This window comes from Cryphonectria parasitica (assembly GCF_011745365.1).
Source record: "Cryphonectria parasitica EP155 unplaced genomic scaffold M406scaffold_5, whole genome shotgun sequence".
NCBI lineage: Eukaryota > Fungi > Ascomycota > Sordariomycetes > Diaporthales > Cryphonectriaceae > Cryphonectria > Cryphonectria parasitica.
Window position 1 is genome coordinate 1,186,225 of NW_024468913.1, and position 21,493 is coordinate 1,207,717.

General features: G+C 53.3%; 4 protein-coding genes across 4 annotated transcripts; 2 read left to right on the plus strand and 2 right to left on the minus strand.

Moving 5' to 3' along the window:
- Nucleotides 1–724: 724 nt before the first annotated feature.
- M406DRAFT_98510 (uncharacterized protein) lies at nt 725–3,014 on the minus strand (the record flags this gene model as incomplete). The annotated part of the gene is made up of 4 exons (XM_040926414.1): nt 2,418–3,014; nt 2,050–2,319; nt 804–1,959; nt 725–757 (listed from the first exon to the last, which is right to left on the minus strand). Exons 1-4 carry the CDS (start codon nt 2,531–2,533, stop codon nt 725–727), a joined length of 1,575 nt encoding a protein of 524 aa, XP_040775368.1. The 5' UTR covers nt 2,534–3,014.
- A 5,885-nt stretch (nt 3,015–8,899) lies between these two features.
- M406DRAFT_322591 (FAD-dependent oxidoreductase-like protein) lies at nt 8,900–11,482 on the minus strand. The gene is made up of 4 exons (XM_040919658.1): nt 11,304–11,482; nt 11,119–11,187; nt 10,797–11,034; nt 8,900–10,735 (listed from the first exon to the last, which is right to left on the minus strand). Exons 1-4 carry the CDS (start codon nt 11,335–11,337, stop codon nt 9,190–9,192), a joined length of 1,887 nt encoding a protein of 628 aa, XP_040775369.1. The 5' UTR covers nt 11,338–11,482; the 3' UTR covers nt 8,900–9,189.
- A 2,585-nt stretch (nt 11,483–14,067) lies between these two features.
- Nucleotides 14,068–14,970, plus strand: M406DRAFT_356540 (uncharacterized protein; the record flags this gene model as incomplete). The annotated part of the gene is made up of 3 exons (XM_040923472.1): nt 14,068–14,641; nt 14,705–14,764; nt 14,868–14,970. Coding segments are annotated over 3 exons (670 nt in total), but the record flags the coding sequence as incomplete, so codon positions are not given.
- A 1,284-nt stretch (nt 14,971–16,254) lies between these two features.
- On the plus strand, nt 16,255–21,438 carry M406DRAFT_277923 (uncharacterized protein; the record flags this gene model as incomplete). The annotated part of the gene is made up of 5 exons (XM_040918333.1): nt 16,255–16,821; nt 16,924–17,024; nt 17,082–17,667; nt 17,808–20,339; nt 20,399–21,438. The coding sequence occupies 5 exons, from the start codon at nt 16,258–16,260 to the stop codon at nt 20,960–20,962; spliced, it is 4,347 nt and encodes a 1,448-aa protein (XP_040775371.1). The 3' UTR covers nt 20,963–21,438.
- Nucleotides 21,439–21,493: the final 55 nt, after the last annotated feature.

Consider the following 21,493-nt stretch of genomic DNA (forward strand, 5'->3'; position numbering starts at 1 on the left):
ACGTCGCAGAAATACAATGAGTCTGCGAGGCTTAGGCAGAAGCTGGCATTATGCAAATAATCACGAGAAAAGGCATAAACTTTTTCTCCTTTTTTAGGGGAGTCGGTGGTCTTCAGTGTGGGGCTGTCATTCTCAACTGGGTTTTTTCATTCATGTTGCAGATGTGCCGCGTTGTCACGCATGGCTTTATGCAATTGTAGAATGCTTCGCCCGTTTGAATGGCCAATGTCAGCCTCTCTGGTTCCTCCACCTTTTTCCTCTTCCCTTTTCTTGAAAATAAACGTATAAGCTCTCCAGCAGGAAGGTCGTGCAGAGAAGAGATAGATGGACCATATGTGGTACCCGTCAGGCCCACATCCATACCCCAGAATGTTTAGTAGTTTGATATCATTAAAAATCAAGTGACGACCCATGCCCCTTGCCCAAAAACAAGTAAAGAAGAACTCCGCAATCCACCCAAATAGGAACTCCAACGCTGGTATCTCATTTTGCGTGACGTGCAGTGTGGGCGGCCATCCAGAAAAGAACCCCCTCCCGTAAAAGCGAACGACGGTGGTGTTCCAGACGTGATGTAAATGGTGACAAATCGAAAAAAAAAAATCAGACTGATTATGCAAGAAAGTAGAAAATTGCCGCCCTCTTCTTCTCTCTTAGTAACTGAAGTCGACGTGGCCCATAGACGTTATTGCTTTATTTTCCGCTTCCGAAGCAGAATTGATGGCTGTTAACGATTGATCCGTTTCCGCCTCTGATGGCCCTGAAGAATGTGATGAGGTCGGCTCCAGCTCCTGTTCTTGCGGCACGACTCCGGAGTCTGAGTAGCCCAGATCGCGCATCTGCTGGAAGCTCCAGCTGGGCTCGAATTGTTCACTCTTCCACGCCTGCGACACCCGCTCATACATCTCGTCAATCTGCTCCAGACTGATCTTGCTCGTCTCATACACGAAGGCCCAGGCGAAGAAGGCAGCCACAACGCAGAAGGCACCCCAGACAAAGAACACTCGGGTGCCCATGTCGGCGTAGCCTGTACCCTCCTCGACCATATAGGGCGTACCGTACGAGATGCCAAAGTTGAGCAACCAGTTGGATGCTGTCGACACGGAGGTTGACTTGGCTCGGACCTTGAGAGGGTAGATTTCGGAGGTGATGACCCAGGTGACGGGGCCCCACGATGCTGCGAAGAAGAAGATGTCGACGCAGATGAAAACCACGAGGAGCTGATGGGCCGTGGTCTTCATCGACTCGCCGGCAGCGATAGTGAAGGTAGCGATAATCAGCTGACAGACAGCCATGGCAATGGCGCCGACAATGAGGACCTTCCGACGGCCCCATGATTCAATGATGAGGAGGGCCGGAAAGGTGGATAGGAAGTTCACGATGTTGATGATCATGCTGATGAGGAAGGAATTCGAGATACCAGCGCCGGTGAAGAAAGTGGTGCCGTAGTACATGATAAAATTGACACCCGTCAGCTGTTGTAGCATCTGAAGACCACATCCTGTCAGGGTCCGCCGTCCGAGATGCGGCGTGCCCATGATGATGTCCTTGTAAGTGTCAGGCCCGAGGGCCAGTTCGTATTCGTGGTTCGCCTCAATCTCGGCCAGCTCCTCGACCAGTGCCGGATGCAGCCGGTCCAGGCGACGCAGGCGACTCAGCGAGATGGCGGCAGCGTCCTTCTGTCCACGTTTGATAAGGAATCTAGGTGTTTCGGGTAAGATAAAGAGACCCAGTGAGAGTATAACGGCCCACGTGAATTGTAGGCCGAGTGGTATCCGGTATGCGGCCGCACCGTCCATTTCATTGGTGAGCATGTTGACGACAGAGGCCGTGAGCAGGCCAGCGGTGATAGACAGTTGGTAAAAGCAGACGAGGGTTCCTCTGATCCATTTGGGTGCCATCTCAGCCTGGTAGATGGGCACAAGGACAGATATCACGCCCACACCGACGCCAGCAAAGAATCTGTCGACGAACATATCAGTGTCCTGTTCATCCACAACAACGGACATTCCAGGGGACCTTGGTGATGAGCTTCCTGCCCAGGAGACCTACCTTCCAGCCAGTAGCATCGGTATCGCCTGCGCACAGACCTGGAATATGCATCCGAAGTTGAACACGGTGACGGCAGCTATCAGTGACTTGCGTCTTCCAAAGTAGTCGCCCACAGGGGCGGCAAGTAGGGCTCCTAACACCGTCCCAAGGCTCAGAATCGCAACGATGATGGCGGTCTGGGAGGGTGTAAGCGCAGAAACGTTGTGGACTTTGTATCCGGTCGAGAACTGGTCCCTGAAAGCCGCCATCGCGAGGATGCCATTAATCGTCCTGTACATGCAAGGCTAGGTCAGTACCCTGTCTGCCTGAAGAAACCTCTTCGCTCCTCGCGTTTGGACACGAGCGCGTTCCCTGCAGGTCGGCCTCACCCTGTATCATAACCAAACAAAAGACCTCCGGATGCGACGAAGATGCCGATCATGATGGCCGGGGCGGAAGAGCCGGCGACGTTGTCTGGCTTTCGCCAGCCCATGGCAATCGCCATGGTGAGAGTGTTGAGGCCGTCAAGCCACGTTCTTTGGATGGGATCTCGTCTCGGTGTGCCTGTGGGTGGGTCTCCTCTCGAGGGATCGTGGGCTTGGTAGTCGGCGGCAGACTCGACCTATGGTCTCGTGGACGACCATTTGCAGAAGCAATGGCCGTGGACAGTCGTCGCAGCAGCACAGCAGCAGTAGCAGCAGGTGTTCCAACAGGAGGTTGGTCCAGGCGGGAAGGGGTGGCTCGAGGACCGATGAGACGAGATTGACGAGAAGTGGAACCGGAGAAGGAGTGATTGGGATAGGGTGGAGGTTGTTGGTGGGTGGGATCAGGCTGGACTGGAGGGCGGAATGGGCGATGACTTGACGACGGATGGTACGGGTGCAGGAGCAGTGTGCACGTAGTGTCCAGGTCAGGTCAGGTCAGATAAGATGGAGAACAAAAGAATGGAGACGGGGGGACAAGTGTAGAGAAGGGATCTTTCAGACTTTGGGTCAAGTAAGACTGAATGGAGACAAAAGGAAAGGTCTGGGGTGGGAAGCGGAAGTGGAAGTGGAAGTGGACATGGGACATAGTATGGTCGCAATGGAAAATGGAAAATGCCGGGCCAAGGGGGGTGGGCGGCGGCGGCGTTCAAGGGCTTCGCACAAAAACAGCTAGGAGGGCATGGGGTTTACAATGGGGGAAAAGGGCGATCAGCTGGCCCCATCCTGGGGGTTCAGGTTCTGATTGGGCCCAAATGTGAACTAGCGGGTTTATCTTTGGCAGGAGGCGCTGGAGAGGGGGGAGACCAGGTTTAGGAGGTTTAATTCGGGGGGTGTTGGTGTCACTATGGTAATATGGTCAGTGCCTTTTCTTGCTCCCCGGGGGGCCCCTACGGTATGTTGAGCACTTTCCCTTAGTGACCACTCAGGCGCTGACCTCCACCTCCTAGATCAAAGTCCCCCGTCTCCAGCCAGCGCGCTCCTTTCCTCCATGCGATGTTCATCTCGAGCTGACTTGCACTGTGATCACACACTATGTACTATCAAAAAATAAAAATAAAAATTGGTACATTGCTGGGCCATGATGACTTGATTGCTTTTCTGTACATGAAAGAGTACTTTTCATTCTTATTATCCCATTTGCAACAGTCTTCAGGATCGCTCCCATCTTCTGATGAAGAGCAATAGCTTGGCTGGGCCATCCAGGGATGATCGTCCCGCGGGATTTAGAGTCGAACCGTTTGAGACATGGAGTTCCAGTCGTCCGCTCTCCATGGGCATGCAGGGCATGGTACGTAGTGAATACTTAAATTATGGTGGTGGTAGTAGGGCGCTGGGCTACCAGTCCTGCGGTATGCCAGCACCTAAGTAAGCCACACTGTCTTCCCCGCATCCTCCCCTTGGCCCCTCTTCCCTCCCCGCCCTCACTTTGAGGCTGTTCCTTTGTACCTTTCCCCTCCGATATATCACGGTGCATCGCATCTGATTGCACTGTCACTGTCCTTTGTCGAATTGCGCGTACTCTCGTGTGTGTGTGTGTACGAGCAAGTTGTCCTCCGCTGACACCAAGATTGTCTAGAAGTCGTGTTGCTTAGTGGACAAAAGCACAGAGGGCCCCAGACTTTTGCGTGTTGAGCTAGACTCGATAGGCTAGTCTCGAGTCGAGTCCTGCGTGGGGGACTTTTTTTCCCCTATTTCTTCTTCTGGTCTTCTGTTGATACGGTGACATTGCCTGCCCTTTCAAGGACGCCATGCACGCCTCCTGGATCACCTGAATGCAACGAGACTGCACATGTGGTTGACAAGTCGTCTGGGGAAAGTTAAATTAACCGGGGGGGAGGGGGTAGATGCTCCACAGAAATGATTGTGGTGGCTGCTCTGCAGGCTACAGATCACATTACCACCACTCGACGGGCATTCAAGCGGTTTCCCACACACATACAGAGACAAGAGACGTGATGTGCGGCCGACAAAAAGTCATCACTGCACTCCTGATCCATCTTTTTCTCTTTCCGGCGACATTTGCAGAGTCTTCTTCTCCTCCCAGCCATGGCAGCGAGTCAGCGATACTGTGGTACAGCGCTCGACATCCTTGGCAGCCTCGATGCAGCTTGCGACCAAAAAAAGCTCGTGACAGGGGCCCTGGCGAACGACAGGCTATCGCTTCTCGCTCCTTGAGCTCCATGCTTGGACACCCCTTACCGCGGCATCGAGATGGAGTCCAAGTCCTCTAATTCTCTTTGCGAGTCTCTCTTTATAAAGAGGCCAAGAAGAGAAGAGGAGCAGGAGCAGCAGGAGGAGGGAGGGTAGTGGTATGACACCTGCATTGAACAAGATTAAGCCGGCGTATACGGTGCGAAGCACTTCAGAACCCTCCCGTGCGCACTGGGTGGTGGGCTAGTTTACCCCGGATTTGGCCGGAGTCTTCAGAACCTCCGCACCCACCTTCACGGTGATCTTCACCAGCCTCGTCTAAGAGGCCCGTTGAGCGCGATGGATCCAACCTTCCCGTTGTTCCGAGAGAAGCTGGTTCTCTCTTTAATGGTGTCCCGAACGATCTCAGTCAGATAAACACTCGGGCACACATCATCGGCCTTGTGGGTTTGTACGCTTTCGTGCAGCCAGATATTGCGCAACCCAATCCTTTTCTTGGACTGCGGCGCAGGGTCAAGAAGAATCTGAAGAACCTGGCACCGGAATCGGACCTCGACCACCCGGGACCAACCCTTGCCAAGGGTAGAGAGTCTCCTCATATGATCATGGAAAGTTTCGCTTACCAGTTGCGCAAATCTTATCATGATACATAGTATGGTTCTCCAGACGGTTTGGGGTCCTTGGCCACAGGACCCAGCAAGGAACATGTCGAGCGAGAGTGAGCATCCCGCAATCCTTCGCGTCTTCCCCGACCTGATCCACCCGCTCGACGAGGTTTAGCGCCACGAATCCTTTATTTGCAATTCCCTCGTCCAGCGCGCGGAGCTGCGCCGCTCGGTGACAGCCTTGGCCTAGCCGTGTGTGGTGCCTGGCCCCAGGAAGCAACCGCAATCTGTTTCCTCCCCTAAAGAGCTTTTCTGACCACACACGTGCGAGAAGCTCTCTCTCTCTCTCTCTCTCTCTCTCTCTCTCTCTCTCTCTCTCTCTCTCTCTCTATACCCTCTATGTCTCGCTTTCTCCACTGAAGAAGAGCCTCAAAGCAGCAGACGAAGCAGGCCCTTCGAAACGATGTGACAAACCTTCGGAGCATACCGTCTTTGTCTGACCACCCCGAGAGCGCCTCAGACTTGGCTGCAGCCCAGAGGAGGAGTCCGGCTACCTATCACGCATCTGCAAGAAGTGGTCACATCATATGCCGCTGGGCGCACCTCCTCCACCGGGGTCTTGGTGTGGACAGTACAGTTGCCTGCAAGCATCATCGAATGCGCAGACCCCATGTGTTACCTGAAACCACTCGGCTAACAAGTTTGTCCGTCTGCAGCATGCCCCATGTTGAGGCCTTCCTCCAGGCTCCGGGTGCGTCTATGATTGGCAAGAGCTGGTCGATGTGACGGGCCTACAGTACTCTTTCGTACCTCTCTTTTTGCCGCTTGGTCAGGGGTGTGTAGTAAGGTAGAGAACGGTCTGGCAGAAGGACCCTCATCTGGTGGATTTTTCCTCGCTGTTCTTCCCTGACAAGTAGCAACTCTCACATGTCAAGCGACCTGCAGCCTGTCGTGGTGGGGGGACGGGGAGGCTGGGGGCTAGGGGGTGAGCGCGCCTTCCTGGTTGAGAGAGGACTGCATGGGATGCTGGCTGGCCTAAAGCTTGCCCTCCGAGCTCTACTGGCGCCAACAGGTTCTTGATGCTGAGGGATGGCCAATTGCCAACCCAGCGGCTGGTAGACGGTCAGGCAGTCAGTTTCTTGAGTGAGATGACTGTCCTGCCCCCTGCTCGTGGCTAAGAATCTTATTCTAGTTGGTGGTTCCCCTTCTTCGCCAACACCAATCAGTTGAGCCGGTGGGGGCGCACGGGAAAGTTATTGTATCAAATGCTGCACTTCGATGACTGAGTATCGAAACCCCAGACGCTGGGAGGCGGAGGGAAGATACATTAGTACGCGAGCCTTGGACTTACGCATGGCAAGTCATCGACCCGGCTTCATATCTTGGTAAGGGCGTTATTCTTGTTTTGACGTTGACCGCTATATAACAGTGTCATTGCCCCCTCTATGTGGTAGATTCTCTTTGTCATAATGAGGATAAATTCGCATGGTATGTGATAGGTTGGAAGCCTTCTGTTGAGCTGTGTTGCAAATGATTCTCTAGACATCAGGAAGAGGAAACACAGGCTCGGCCGTAGCCTTGCCACCATAATCCCAAACTCATCATCTGAACATGTGCGAGGACTCCGTGCGAATCACCAACCCTCTTCCCTTAGCCTAGTGGCCCGCATGTCGCAGTCTCACTTTTTGCATTTGTCGTATCCCGCATAGGGTAGGGTGGCTGTCGTTTTCCCTGTGCTGTCGCCGATTGATATCGGTACGACCGAAAAAATGGCAAGATGATCTTACCCCTCCATGTCATCCCCTTGCCATACCGCTCTTCTAGCCAAGCGCCATGCATCATGCAAAGACGGACAAGGCCAAGGCCAAGCCCTTGGTCATGGCAAGCTTTTCGTGTACTTGAAGCGTGGGTAGTCGTATGTTGGCTGCGGCATATCTGACGCTTTTTGGGGTACCACCGCCGCCCTGGGTTCTCGAAGGGACTGCCTTGTCCCCTCATGCTTGGCTGATTTCATTATGAGCGTGTCTGCTGGACTCTGTTGACACAAGTGGCTGTTGACGGTGTCACAACCCACAAGTCGTGGCAGTCTTTTTTGGCATACGGACGCCAAGGGGCTTGCTTACCTGGTGCTACGCCCTCCAGCCAGCTGCTGCAACGTCGCACAACGTGCCGCCGCCTGAAGAGAAGAAGGGGAAACTTGGTGAGGCGATCTGCTCAGCCCAGAGTATGACAAGCCTCGAAAGCCTGACGCCGTCGGAGTGGGCTCAAGACAAGGCGTGGGGGCAAAGAAAAAGAGAGAGTGGGAAAGGCATGGAGGGAGGAATCACCATGATGGATAGAATGATGAAAGTGGTGGCACAGTCTAACAGACAAGAACAGAGATCATCCCTGGCTTCTCGGAGGCTTCTGTCGCACTGAATCGTCGATCCTCAACTTGTTACACGATGCTGAGTCTCCCGGGGCCAGCCGCGACAACACGACTACGCAACCATGACCAACAACCGAACGGCAGGTCGAATTGGTGAGCAAAGAGCAACAAGAAGAAAAGAAATAAACCAGGTGGCAAAGGGAGACGTGTGAATGGATAGATGGCTACCAGAACAATTCCTCTCTCAGCCTTGCGCGCTCCCAAACGCCGCAGCGACAACTAGGCTACCCTTGATCTTGGCGAGCTGAGAAATTTACGTCGCTGCTCCGTCCGACAGAAATCCCAACATCATCCCACTGTGCGTCACTCGCTCGGCTGGAGATCTCTGGTCTATGAGCCCGGCCCTCGTGTCACCTTCTTGGCTTGTTAAAATCACGCATCGTTTTTGGGCTTACTCGTGGAGTACTCGCAGCTCCAGCGTGGCCTCTCTGTAGCTAGCATGCACCGTGGTTTCACCTTGCTCGCGGTGGTGGCCAGTGTCACCAGACTGATTTCTTTTCCGCCCACAGTTCTTGTAGTTCTTGTTTATTCATCCAAACACTGGACCAAGCACCAGTCTCCGCTCAGAACCCAGCACTTGGGAAAAGCCGCCATGAGTGGATGGACTGTTATGGTAGTCCAAGAAGTGGGAAGCAGTTAAGAGGGCACAGGTGTATGGCACAGGTGTATGACACATTTTAGTCCGCCGAGCAACTCAATAAGGACGTCTATCTGCAACCTGTGAGCGTCGCGCCTGCATCTAGGCTTCAGCATCCCTCGGTCGACAGGCCTATCTTGTACACATTTATGGCATCCTTCAAAGACGATGAGTGACCCGGCTCGAGTTCGTCCCATCGCCTTCGTGGACCACGGCTATCCTCAACTCATCCCGGAGAGTCCAGGGAATACATGCTGCATGATTGATACGCTGATGACTTGCGTGTGTCGGAAGGCCGGGCGAGGGCAGTCTACATAATGGCTGGTAGGCCGAGCATCAGTACATGGGAGAAGAGAAAGCGATTATTAAGGAAAGACCCGAGTGATCCAGCGTGTGTCCCCGATTGTGTGGTATAGCCTGACAACGCTGGTATTGATCGTGTGTCAGATCCGTGGATAGGATGTCGTACATGTGTTGAGTATTGTTTGGAAAGTTGGCAAAGTTGACGTTCTGTGGCTAGCTCGGGACAACATTAAGCAAAAGGACGGACGAGAAGTTTGGTAATGAGGGCACAGAGGATATGAATACAAGATGATTATACGACCTGAAAAGAAAAATACCATCTCAATCATATCCATCAAACATAAAAAAGACACCATCTTCTTTCCCCTTCATTTCTCGTTGCCACAGCCCATGCTGAATCGATGTCCAAACGAAGTGGCCGTGCCTATCAGACTAGATGTCATCTTTAGTTGCTCAACAGGCAATGCTGGTGGTCTACATTGTTTACAAATGTTCTCGTCCCAGAGAATATGTCTGTTAACCATTTCTCGCTTTCCTGGCGCAACAGCCCCTCTACAGCTCCAAGCTAGGGGTCTGTCCTTTTACCCTGCCAATGACCTGCTGTGGCGCATACTTGGGGATGACCTCATCATCATGCAACATCTCGAACTCCTCCGTGGCATCCCGGCCCATGAAGTTCATGATGGCCTGGGGACCGCCAGGGTGCTCGTCCAGCCAGTTGGTCAAGTCCATCACGCAGCCCTTGACAACGACCCACAGGTCATCCTTCTTGTTGTGCTTGGCAACCTCCTCCAGGGTGTACTCCGTCTCAGGCACCTTGAATTCCTTGGGGTTGTTAGGTTTGGAGGCATCCTTGCCACCATCCTTGGGTGAGGGGCCGGCAGCAGATGTGCTGGCCTGCGGCGTCACACCAGCACTGGCAGAGGCACCTGAGCCAGAGCCGCTCTGACCCCAGTCGAGAGTCACGCGACCGGCGGCGGGGTCGAGATGTAGGGAGATCTGGCCCAGACGGGAGGCGGGAGTGCCAGCGCCCTTGAGCGCCTGCTGGAACAGGTAGTTGCTGGAGGTGTCACCAGCGACGCGACCGTAGACGACACAGCCAAGCAGGGACGAGCCACCAAGACGGTTGGCACCGTGCACACCACCAGCAAGCTCACCACAGGCGAAGAGACCGTCGAACGGCTTCTTCTCGCTGTTGAGAACCTGGGCCTTGTCATTGATCTCGATACCACCCATGGTGAAGTGGAGCACGGGCTCCATAACAGAGACATGGAAGTCATCGTTCACGTCAACAGGCATGTTGTGGAAGAACTTCTTGCCCCATGGGTCCTTCTGCTTGCCCTCCGCAATGGCATTGTAGGTTTGGAAGGTTTTCTGCAGGTGATCTGGGGAGCAGCCAATCTGCTGGGCCAGGTCCTTGCCGGTCATCTTTTTCATGAGACCGCGACCGGAGTAGTGGCGGGTGTGGAAGTCGAGAGTGTTGGAAGCCTTGGAGTTGAGGCAGAGCCGGATGGGCCACTTGCCCTTCTCCTTCTCCTTCCACATCATGCCGGAGACGTAGTCTCTGTGGCCCAGCTCATCACAGAACCGGTCACCATCGCTGTTCAACAGGAGACCGCCCTCACCACGCAGGGCCTCGGCGGCCAAGAACTTCCACTTGGAGCCGGGATCCTTGGGGTCTACCAGACCAGTGGGGTGGACCTGGACGGATTCCATATCGATTCCGTTTCCGCCGATGGCCATGACCATCTTCTGACCGTCACCAGTGGCGTGAGCACCGTTGGTGGTCGCCAGGCCAAAGGTGTCGGGCCTATGCTTCTTCAGCAGAGACGTCTCGCTGAAGTCCGCGGCATAGCCACCCGTGGCCAGCACAACAGGACCGTCCAGGCTAAGCTCCTCCCCATTGAACTCATATGTCACACCAGTAATGGTGTTGCCGTCTTTGTTCAGGTTTGTGACGCGGGCCTTCTTGATGATCTCGACCCGGTCGGGCTCAGTCTCGGCAAGCTCCTCAAGCCTCTGCATGAGAGCATATGTGATGGCCATGCCGGGGAACTTGGCATCGTGACCTCTGTGGGTTCGTGGCTGGGAGTGACCTCTGCGAGAAATGATCAGCTTACCGACACATAATGATGCAAGGCCGTAGTCGGTCTACTTACCCTAGCCGTGAAACAAGGGTGAGATCCAGGTTGAAGACATCCTGCAGCCACTCTACAGCGGCGGCAGACTTGTAGGTCAGGACCTTGACGAGTTCTGGCCTGACCTTGTCTCTGGCAGACTTGTAGGTGTCTTCGTAAAATTGTTTGACGCTGTCCTGGATGCCGAGGTCAACCTGTGTCCTCGTCAGGGCACCGTTGATGCCGGAGGTCGCCTTTGTGGAGTTGCCACCGAAGAAGCCTGTCAAAAAAGCGGGAGCTCGGGTTAGATCATGCGACAGTCACCAGATAGTATGACTCCGCCAGAAAATGGGCTTGTCCTTACCTTGCTTATCGAGAACGACGACATTTCCACCAGCCAGGTAGATGGTATGCGCTGCGCTCAAACCCGACACTATTGATGTTGGGTCAGTACGGGTGGTCTGTAGATGGTGAGACGGCGACGGTGGCATGTGATCAAAGTCGCTGCTGCGGCTCACACACACAGCTGGGGAAAGCGTTGAGACCTACAGCCGCCACCAACAACGATCACTCTTGGTGCCATGATGAATGAATGCCGTATGTATGATGAGAGAAGAGGGAAAGGAAGGATTTTGACCAGAGGGAGTGCGTACGGTCAAGGAATTTGAGTGGTGACGAAGAAGAAAAAGGTTGGGAATGTGGAAAAGACGGAAATCATATGCTCATTGTACAAGAACGTTCGTGGCAGCGGGTCTGCTCGCTGCTTGGCTCTGGCTCCTTCCCCAGACTCTTCTGGGCCGATTTCCATTGCTGACACGCTGATTTGCCGAGGTTGGCCACCTAGCAAGGATCATTGGCCGGGGATTTAGCAGGGCACTATAGCAACCTCCTTAACCGCCTTCCATGCTCGGACTGAGTTGTTGATCTGCGTCTTTGTACGGCACAAAATACAGATGGCCAAGAACATGAGAGGAGGCATCATGCTTTTCACCCGTCTCGTCTAACCAGTCTTCGAACACCTGCTGAGCGGAGAACAACTCGGCGGCGTCACTGACGATAGTGACCAAGATGGTCATGTTCTTTTGGGGGAACTCGCGGCGAATTTGACCAAAATGGCGTGTGTGGGTACTGTTGCTACTGCGACAACAGTTACTGGTGTAGACCCACCTCGTCTGCTGGTCAGCGTCCACGGCCGGAGGAGAAGTTGCCGAGGCTCAGTGGGCTCCTTCGTTAGAGTGTGGGGGAGGATACCACTACTGTGGGGGATGGGCGGCGGCTTCCACTGACTCCGCTCTACTAGCGAGAAGCATCACTCTGTAATTATGTCAGGATACCCCTTCATACTGCTGACCGTGGGGATTCAGTACTTCCTTCAGTGCATCCGAATCCGGGGAAAAAGAAGATGAGATAAAGGGGGGGGTTCAACGCGAAGAAAGACGACAATCTGGAATGATTCTCAATTGTGACGGCTTCATCATCTTTCAAGAATCCTTGACGTTCCCTATTGCCAGGTTCTTTCACTGTCGTCGAGCTGATCGCACGGTCAGTTGGCTTGCTACGCTGCGTCAACTTTCACATGTCAGCGAGTCGAGCCGGGCTCCCAAAGAACCGGGGGGCTCAGGGACAGCGGTCGCGTCAATGAACCTGCTGATGAGTGTCGTCTGAAACTGCCGCAGAACTGAAAGACATGTTTTTGTTATAATTATTTCGATGATTGGCTGCACCACCCGGCGAGCCTGGCATTGGGTATGCTTTCGGCATGTGAAAGCCGCCAACGTACTCCAAGGCCGGATTTTGCATTTGATTTCCTGTGGTACAATCTCCCTTTCAATGAACATCAATTTCCGGCTGACTCAGCCATATAATTGACTCCGAAAGGTATGCTGTCCTCGCCAAAGGTAAAGGTCCCTGTGATCTGCTAACTCAATATCAGGACCGCTGCTTTCCTACACCCTCTGGACCGGAGACAATCAACTTGGACTTCAAGATCTGTTCAGCCAATATGGCCCATAAATTCGCTTCGCTGGTAGCATAGATAAGTGCATCAACCTCACCTCTTCCAGGCCAGCCTAATCGGCCAGGAGATATCAGAAACAGCTTCTGCTCTCCCATGAGTGGGGGGTCGTTAGGGTCATTTGTTGGAACTTGTTGCTCCAGGCTTCCTTCTGTCATGGAAGAAGTTTTGCTAAATCATACCGTTGTCGATATTTCTCAGTTTTGCGGCGTTTACGCGTCCAGCGGAGCCAGCTGCTCACGCCCTGATACATTCGATAGGGCCTTGGCTTCTTCTAGCGTCTTCGGCTATGCACATACCTACCAGGTGACCTTGAGTCGAGCTTATTCTGACTCCTAGGACTGGCTCCCAAAATTGTGAGGACAGCAATGGAAGATAAATTTACAAATAGATGTGGCGAAGCCAGCCGAACTGCACTTTTGTAGACATTAGGGCTCATGAGTTGTTGTGAACTGCGTTCATGCGCGGTTGCCGTTCACCTCCGTAGTACCGTGTACGCGGGGACTTCAAGCTTGCTTTATCATCGGATTGAGGTCGGTGAGCCTTTGAATCTAGGTTAAATATGGGATAAAGCTGGGGGCTCGTAAGCCGAATTTACTGCGGCTCTGCTGTGCTCATGGCTGAATTTCCCGGAGCGCCAAATTTAGCGGTAGATAGCAGTGGCAATTGGCGCTGCATCAACTTGTGATGTTCGCCTTGAGGCAATCCAAAGTTCGTAACCTCTGCATTTGTATTAAAGCATTTTGCCCCACCGGGAGTTGGGAGACGCGAGACAATGAGCTGTGCGGGTGATAACAATGATTTCTTGAGACGCCGAAATGTGGTACTTGAATAAGAAAAAAGCATTCCAGGCTTTGATTGAAGCATGTTTTTGTAGACGTGGCTGCTGTCTAGCAGTGCTGGATTACTGTACAGATCTTGTGCCTTCATAAATGCACGTATTAACTCGATCTAGGCCGTCGATTCTCTTGCGTCCCGTCTTTCTCCGGTAGGAACATGAAACTGTGATATATGCCTAATGAAGGCCATAGTAGATGAGCACCTGTATCTCTGCAAATCAAGGCAGAATTGTTGTACTTCTTGAAACAAGTTGTTGTTGTGAGTGAGGTGGTAAGTGAAGCACTTAACAGTACTTACAGTAGACCTAGAGCATCGGACGTCTGCAGGGTTCAGGTTCGCCTTATCAGCAACGGCTACGTCATCCTAGACCCTTATCGCTGTCACCGTCGACCAACTCATCGTGTTACGCCACAACAAACATCGTCACCTACTCCATGAATCCTTAGGCCCTATCGCGACCATGAGGCCAGCTGTCGTTGCTGTCCTGCTACCTTGCGCCGTCACCGCATACACCCTCGCTCCGCTCAAGGCCCGCCTCCAGCGTGCCGACACTCCCTCCCTCCGCACTGACGACGTCCACGCTCAACGCCCCATCCTCGATACTCCGGGCCTCGCGATGCCTCCATCTGGAGCCCCTCAAGATGGTCCGCCCGCCGGCGGCCCTGGCACCGTGATACTGTCTGATGTAATGGGCCGTGACAGGTCGATCAACATCTTTGCGGGCCTGGTGCGGGATGTCGAGGGCGTCTCGCGACGGCTGGACGACGAAGGCCAGAACTCAACCGTCCTTGCGCCGCTGAACAGCGCGATGGAGAAGTTGCCGCGCAAGCCGTGGGAGGACCCTGAGGAGTACGACAAGCTAGGGGCGCAGGCGTATGAGGGGGATGAGGGGTGGGAGAGGGCGCAGAGGAATATCCGGCGATTTGTGGAGGCGCATGTGGTACCGGTGAATCCGTGGAAGGAGGGAGAGAAGGTCAAGGCGATGAGTGGGGAGGAGGAGCTGTGGTGGGAGAATAAAGATGGCACAAAGGTGGTCAGTGATCTCATGCGATTGAAGCTGGGTGGTAGCAGGGAAGATTGACTGACAACATGACAGATGCAACCGGGTAATATTGAGGTGGACAGTGTTGCGAGCTCCGTCCAAAACGGTCAAGTTGTGAGTATCCTTTGAAAACCTCCCGTGGATTTAGCAAGAGTTCAGTTCAGCTTTCAGCATCATGCCATAGTCACTTGTGGATGCTAATTCTTGGTTTCTGCAGTGGATATTGAAGGGCGTTCGCAACTACTCCTCATAGATGATGCTTGTTTCGTTTTGAATAGGTACGATGGATAGCATATACACAATAAGAAACTCGAGTTCGCAATTATAAAGTGTAACTGCTGGACAGGTGTTGATATGGTGCAGTCAGGAATGCTGGTAAGACATTATTCTTGGTGGACGTGGTTGGCACCAGGCAATTCCTCCATAGCTATCTGTGGTATCTACATGGCCCCCTCACACTTGCAGGTTGTAATTAGCACCTGGTGTGCCCGGTCACTGCCATGAAATGTTTTAGATGGTAGAATTGGGTCAAGTCTGGTGCTTAGGATAATATTCTCAGTGCCTGAAAGCTTTTCCATTTGATGGTTCCATAAACAGGAGTCACCATAGTGGCGAGTTCTCATTTCCTCATTGTAGATCCCTCCACGTTGGTTCTTCTCCAGCTTTCAGGTCAATAAAGAAGCACAAAGAAAATGAATGATTCTTAATTTGTGGAACAAAAAAATTGGTAATGGTTCAGAAAATGTCATCAAAAAGTCCTTTCTAGTCCTAGCTCAGAGGAAAATTATACTGTTCCTGAGCCTGGGTATAAACTGTATGCAAAGACATAACATCTACCATCACATTTTGAAACCAGATTTCTGGAACGGCAACAGAAGTTATTCCGTGCTCGGATGAGCTGCAAGTTCAGGGCAGGCAGAATTATCGTTTGCTGATGCAGGGAGTCAGCCACTGTGAATCCAGCCGTCATTGTAATCACTATCAATTTTGGAGACTCTGTAGTGGTAATTTGTATGCATTACCCACTTCCAGTGTTGCTGACTACATTGAAGTTCTCTTATCTTATCCAGCCCCCTCCAGAATAGCCAAGCCAAAGCCGATGCTTGCTTGCCCCAAGGTTGTCGATCTTCTGTTCCTCCTCTTCTTTACAGCTTCAGGAACTTGCAATCTTCAACCTCCTCAAGCGCTGTTCAGATTCATACAAATTCTGTTCTTCGTTTCATCCTCCATTGTATCAACCACTAATGCATTTTTTCTGTTCTCAACAACCATTTTTGCCTGTGTTGGTAGGTGCAGCGTGTTCCCCTTCAATTCTTTCCCCTGCGCACTTGTTTGCGTCGATTGTTATTCGTCACCCAAGCCCATGACCAATCATTTCCTCAGTGCACACTCATCATTGCTGGCTGCAAGTGAAAGCCCCCTATTATGTTGACTGCACTGTGAATATATTCTCTGATTTGTGACAGTGGATCTTGGGTGAACAAGCTGACATGTCCCAGTCTCGTTGAGGTCCAGCATTTGTCGAAGAAAAGTCCAGCATAACCTTCCCCTTCCACACCCCCTAAGAATATCCTCGAGAGCGAGCGCACACCTACATACTCGTCCAAATGGACGAACAAAGGCATCGCGCCCACGAGGACGCCATCAAAATGGAGCGAGATAGAGACAGAGACCAACGCGAGGTTGCTGGTGACCGTCCTCGAGAGTCGTACCAGCCGAACGCGCCCCATCACAGCAACGCTGCGTCGCTCCCGATCCACCAACCCGTCGCGAATCGATTTCCCGGCACAATACACAGTCCAGGTGGGCTGCTCGCAAGCCATGGAGCATCTTCATCAAACATTCCGCTCGGCGCACCACCTGGGCCAGGTGGTCCTGTCGGGCCCATTCATGGCGAGGCCAGCAGACAAGGCCCCCACGGTGGTCAAAACGGTGTTGCATCAGCGCAACACGCCATGTTCGCTCAGGGACCGCATGGCCCGATGCCTCCGAATGGTGCAGTCGGCACCCCCAACGGTCCGGGTGCTGTGTTCGGCCCGCCTCTACAAGCTGAAGGGGGTCGTGGTGGCCCCCCTCAGCCCATGCCATTCGGCGGCGGCTCCATGCCTGCAGGCAGTACGATAGGTCCAGCGCCCGGTGCAATGAATCAGGGACAACAGCCCATACTTAATGTGAGCTCTCATTGAAGTATTGAGTATATAGAAACACCAGGCCAGGTCTCTTTGAGAGGCTGCCTGACCTAGTGTGCTGTTGCTGATGCCTGCCTCCCACAGGACGCCCTGAGCTACCTTGACCAGGTCAAAGTGCAGTTCTCTGAACAGCCCGATGTATACAACAGGTTCTTAGACATCATGAAGGACTTCAAGAGCCAGACGTGAGTTCTAGCTGTACATGGTAGCAAGCTGAGGACATGCTGACATACCATAAAAAGCATCGATACTCCTGGTGTCATTGCTCGAGTCTCTGAGCTATTTGCTGGCCATCCCAACCTCATTCAAGGGTTTAATACTTTCCTGCCACCAGGCTATAGGATTGAATGTGGCCTTGAAAACAACCCCAACAGCATCCGAGTAACCACGCCGTCCGGCTCGACCATCCACTCCATCGGCCCAGGCCCGAGGATCCAGGCAGAGGCTGTGCCAGCTCCATCCTCCGCTCCGAGCCAGCGATTCGTAGACCAGCAGCGCCCAGCGAACTGGCAAGGGCCCGTCCACCACAGCATCGAGAGCCCAGAAGCTCAGTTCAGCACGCCGGCTCCCGGCGCACACGGTCCCATGGCTCAGGGGCCTGGTCACGGTCCACCCTTTGACGGTCACAGCCCCATTCAGCAACGAAGTCAACCAGCGGCACAGGGCAGCTCGGCGGCAGCTCACCCTCCCATTGCTCGAAATGCACACACTCCTACTCCGGCGGCCGTGCAGGCTTTGAACGGAGTTGCGGCTCAACAACAGGGAAATTTAGAGAAGCGGGGACCGGTTGAATTCAACCATGCCATCAGCTATGTCAATAAGATCAAGGTGAGTGATACTATTCTGGCCGCTTGTAAACTGTTTTGCGTTTGCAACGCAAAGATTTGGCAAGCTGCATTGGCCACCCAGCGCCAACAGATGAACTTATGTCCTGGATGCACACATCTGCTAACTTAGCGTCTCTCCAGAACCGTTTTCAAGACAAGCCTGAAATCTACAAACAGTTCCTCGAGATTCTACAGACCTATCAGCGTGAGCAGAAGCCGATTCAGGATGTTTACGCGCAAGTCACGACTCTCTTCAACGCGGCACCAGATTTGCTCGAGGATTTCAAGCAGTTCTTGCCCGAGTCCGCAGCGCAGACACGAGGAGCAGGTCAGCGCCCCGAAGACGCCCTCAACCTCCCTCACCTCCAGCAGACGCCTCAGCCTGGACATATGGCGCGCGACGGACCCAAAGGCCCGCCAGTCGGCAACTTTGCGCCTCCAGCGAGCGCCAGTAAAGAGGGCAAGAAGCGTGCCAGATCAGACAAACAGACCGGACCGGCGACACCAATGGCAGATCCTCCACTGTCAAACGTGCGCGGCGCCCCATCGACTGGGAACAAGAGGCTCAAGACCAGTCATCTCAAGCCGGGCGCGGCAGATGGCATAACGATAGAGCCCACTCTGACGCCCGTCATGCCGGAGCCGCTCGCTCCAACGCCTTATGCCGTCGCCGCAGCTGATGAGATTGGATTCTTCGACAGAGTCAAGAAATACCTTAACAACAAGACGGCGAACTCGGAATTCCTGAAGCTCTGCAACATGTACACACAGGACCTGATTGACAAGGATGTACTGACGAGCAAGGCTGCCCAGTTCATCGGCGGTCACGCCGAACTTTTCGCCTGGTTCAAATCGTTCGTCTTGTATAGCGGCGATGACCAGATCGTTGACAATCGGCCCGCACCTCCTAGTGGCCGAATTTCCTTGAGTAACTGTCGTGGATACGGCCCCAGCTACCGCCTTCTACCTAAGAGAGAACGCCTCAAGCCCTGCAGTGGGCGGGATGACCTCTGCAGCTCAGTCCTGAATGACGAGTGGGCGTCTCACCCTACATGGGCCTCTGAGGATTCTGGATTCGTTGCTCATAGAAAGAACGCGTTTGAGGAAGGCCTCCACAGGATCGAGGAAGAGCGTCACGACTACGATTTCTACATTGAGGCGAACCAGAAATGCATCCAACTTCTGGAGCCAATTGCGCAGCAGATGTTGACAATGCCTGCGCACGAGCGTGTCAATTTCAGGATGCCCACTGGACTGGGCGGTCACAGCCAGTCAATTTACAGGCGTGTGCTGAAAAAGGTCTATGGCCCGGAGCATGGACCTGCGGCTGTCAATGACATGTTCTCGACCCCCTTCAGCGTCGTCCCTGTCGTTCTGGCCCGGCTCAAGCAGAAAGATGAAGAGTGGCGGTTCTCGCAGCGAGAATGGGAGAAGGTCTGGCAGACGCAGACGGAGAATCTGTTCCTGAAATCTCTTGATCACATGGGACTCTCAGTCAAGTCTAACGACAAACGCAATCTTTCGGCCAAACACCTAATCGACATGATCAAGACCAAGCATGAGGAACAGAAACGCTCGAAGTCGGCTCGCACCAAAACTGACCGCTATCAGTACTTGTGGAACTTTGAGGATAAGGATGTTCTCCTTGATCTGTTGAGATTCATGTTCCTGTACGCCACGAACAGTGGACAACATGGTGCCAACGAGAGAGAGCGTATCCAGGACTTCTTTGAGGAGTTTATCCCACAATTCTTCGATCTCCCGGAGGACAAGGTCTCTGAAAAGCTCGCGGGCATCGACCGAGAATCTGGCGATGAGGATGGGGAAGATGTAGCACCTGCCGAGCTGCCCAACGGACGGTCAGGTCGCCGCAGAGGGAAGACGAACCTACTGCGCGCCGTCATTGACCCCGACCGCAACGGAAGCAAATCACGCAATCACAAGGAGGGCAGCAATGCATCCGGAAGCAAGGAGACCACTCCCGATGCGAATTCTGGGAATGAGGAGGAGATGCCGGACGCCGTCGAAGAAACCTCTGTGCCCGAAGTTGGCGCCAACGACCGGTGGCTGGCAACGGCGCCAGTGCCTACCGTCGTCTCCGGCGACAACATGTATGGGGATATGGAGATCAAGTCAGATGGGCTTTTTCCTCGGCGCTGGTACAACTTCTACTGCAACCAGACCCTCTACGTATTCTTCAGCATCCTCCACGTTCTATACACCCGCCTGAAGAGCGTCAAGGAAAATACCGAGAGCGTCAAGCAAGAGATTGCGCGTGAGGAGATGGAAAAGCCTGCTAAGAAGCTCCGGCTCATCCACGACGAGTCCAAGTACTTTGCCGGCCTCGAGGAGCACCAGTTCTGGCCGCGCACGGTGAAGCTGATTGAGGATTACATCAACCAGGACGAGGACGAGAATGTGTACCAGGACACGTTGAGGCGCTACTACCTCAAGAATGGTTGGACACTCTACACGATCCAGGACCTCCTGAAGACACTGTCTCGCCTGGCCTTGGTCTGCAACAGTAACGACAGCAAGGACAAGACGAGCGAGCTGATCACGCAGCACTTCAGCCACCGGCAGACCGAGGACACTTCTTTCCAGCTCGAGCTTAGCGCCCGCAGGTTTGCTGAGAAATGCGTCAAGGATGGCGAAATGTTTGTGCTGACTTGGGTATGTTTACTACTCTTTACGACAATCAAATTAAAAGACAGATGCTTACATTATTGCAGTTCCCTGGGAAGAGCGAGGCGACCATCCGCTGGCTGCAGAAGGATGATATGACATTTCACACGGACGAAATGGGCCTGCAGGAGCGGTGGCAGTACTACATATCCTCTTGGATCCGAACCGAGCCCACTGAGGGGGTATCACGCACTGGCCTGCAGAAGGTCGTTCTAACGCGCAATCTGCCCTCGGGCGACGCCGACTCAGACAGCGAGAACCAGCCAAAGGCGATCTCATTTAGAGAAGGCCTGGTGCTCAAGATCTGTGTCAACACGGCAAAGATTATCTACGAAGAATTCACCTCAAATTATTTCATCTACAATCTCGCCAGCGGCTCGGACGAGGAGCGTGCTAAGCGCGAGTTGAAGTCCAAGACCATCACCGAGATCCGAAACCAAAACTTCATCGAGAAGATGGCCATGAACAGTCCATGGATGAAGAACCTCAGCCAAGAGGAAGTCCAGCAGGCGAAGGAGGACTACCAGAAGTGGAAGGATGAAGGTATTCCACCACCGTCTCGAGCCGAGGACGACGAGCCGATGGGCGATGCTCCAGGTCGTGGCTCATGACGGGCCTGAATGACCGTGGTTTAACAGCAAAGTAATTCGCGGTCAAAGACGAAAGATAATTTCTCTGTCTGCTGGCTGGCAGCACTTCGAGGTCACTGTGGGTGACTGATTGCTTACCCTTTGTTCGAAGCTCGTCGTGCCATAGTATGGCGGACGAGCGGTAGCTTTGGAGGGAATATCGGGGTGGGATGACGATTGTATCACTTTGTGCATATCTCGATAATTTCGTCTTTAGTTTCTTTTCTCTTCTTTCATTTCCCCCTCTCCTTTCTTTCTTCGGAACAGGAAGATGGGCATGTGCGACTGATCGGGGGTTCGAAATTCTCCAGAATACAAATACCAGGGGAGGGGACACGGAGTCGTTGTGGGCAGGTGTTTTGCGGAGACCCTCTTTGCATGTTGAATTAGCCTCATCACGGCTGCGAACAGTTCTCTATACTACTGATACAGGAAGAATTCCACATACTTTGCATTTGCGCCAAACGCAATTGACAGAGTTCTTTGTTCATGTCCACTGACTGGCCCTGGTGG

What these genes read in the sequence shown, in the direction of transcription:
- M406DRAFT_322591 (XM_040919658.1), bottom strand. Translation starts at nt 11,337, where the DNA reads ATGGCACCAAGAGTGATCGTTGTTGGTGGCGGCT. An exon ending in GATCGTTGTTGGTGGCGGCT is followed by an intron (nt 11,188 to 11,303) that starts GTAGGTCTCAAC and finishes CAACATCAATAG; the next exon opens with TGTCGGGTTTGAGCGCAGCG. An exon ending in CGTCGTTCTCGATAAGCAAG is followed by an intron (nt 11,035 to 11,118) that starts GTAAGGACAAGC and finishes CTTTTTTGACAG; the next exon opens with GCTTCTTCGGTGGCAACTCC.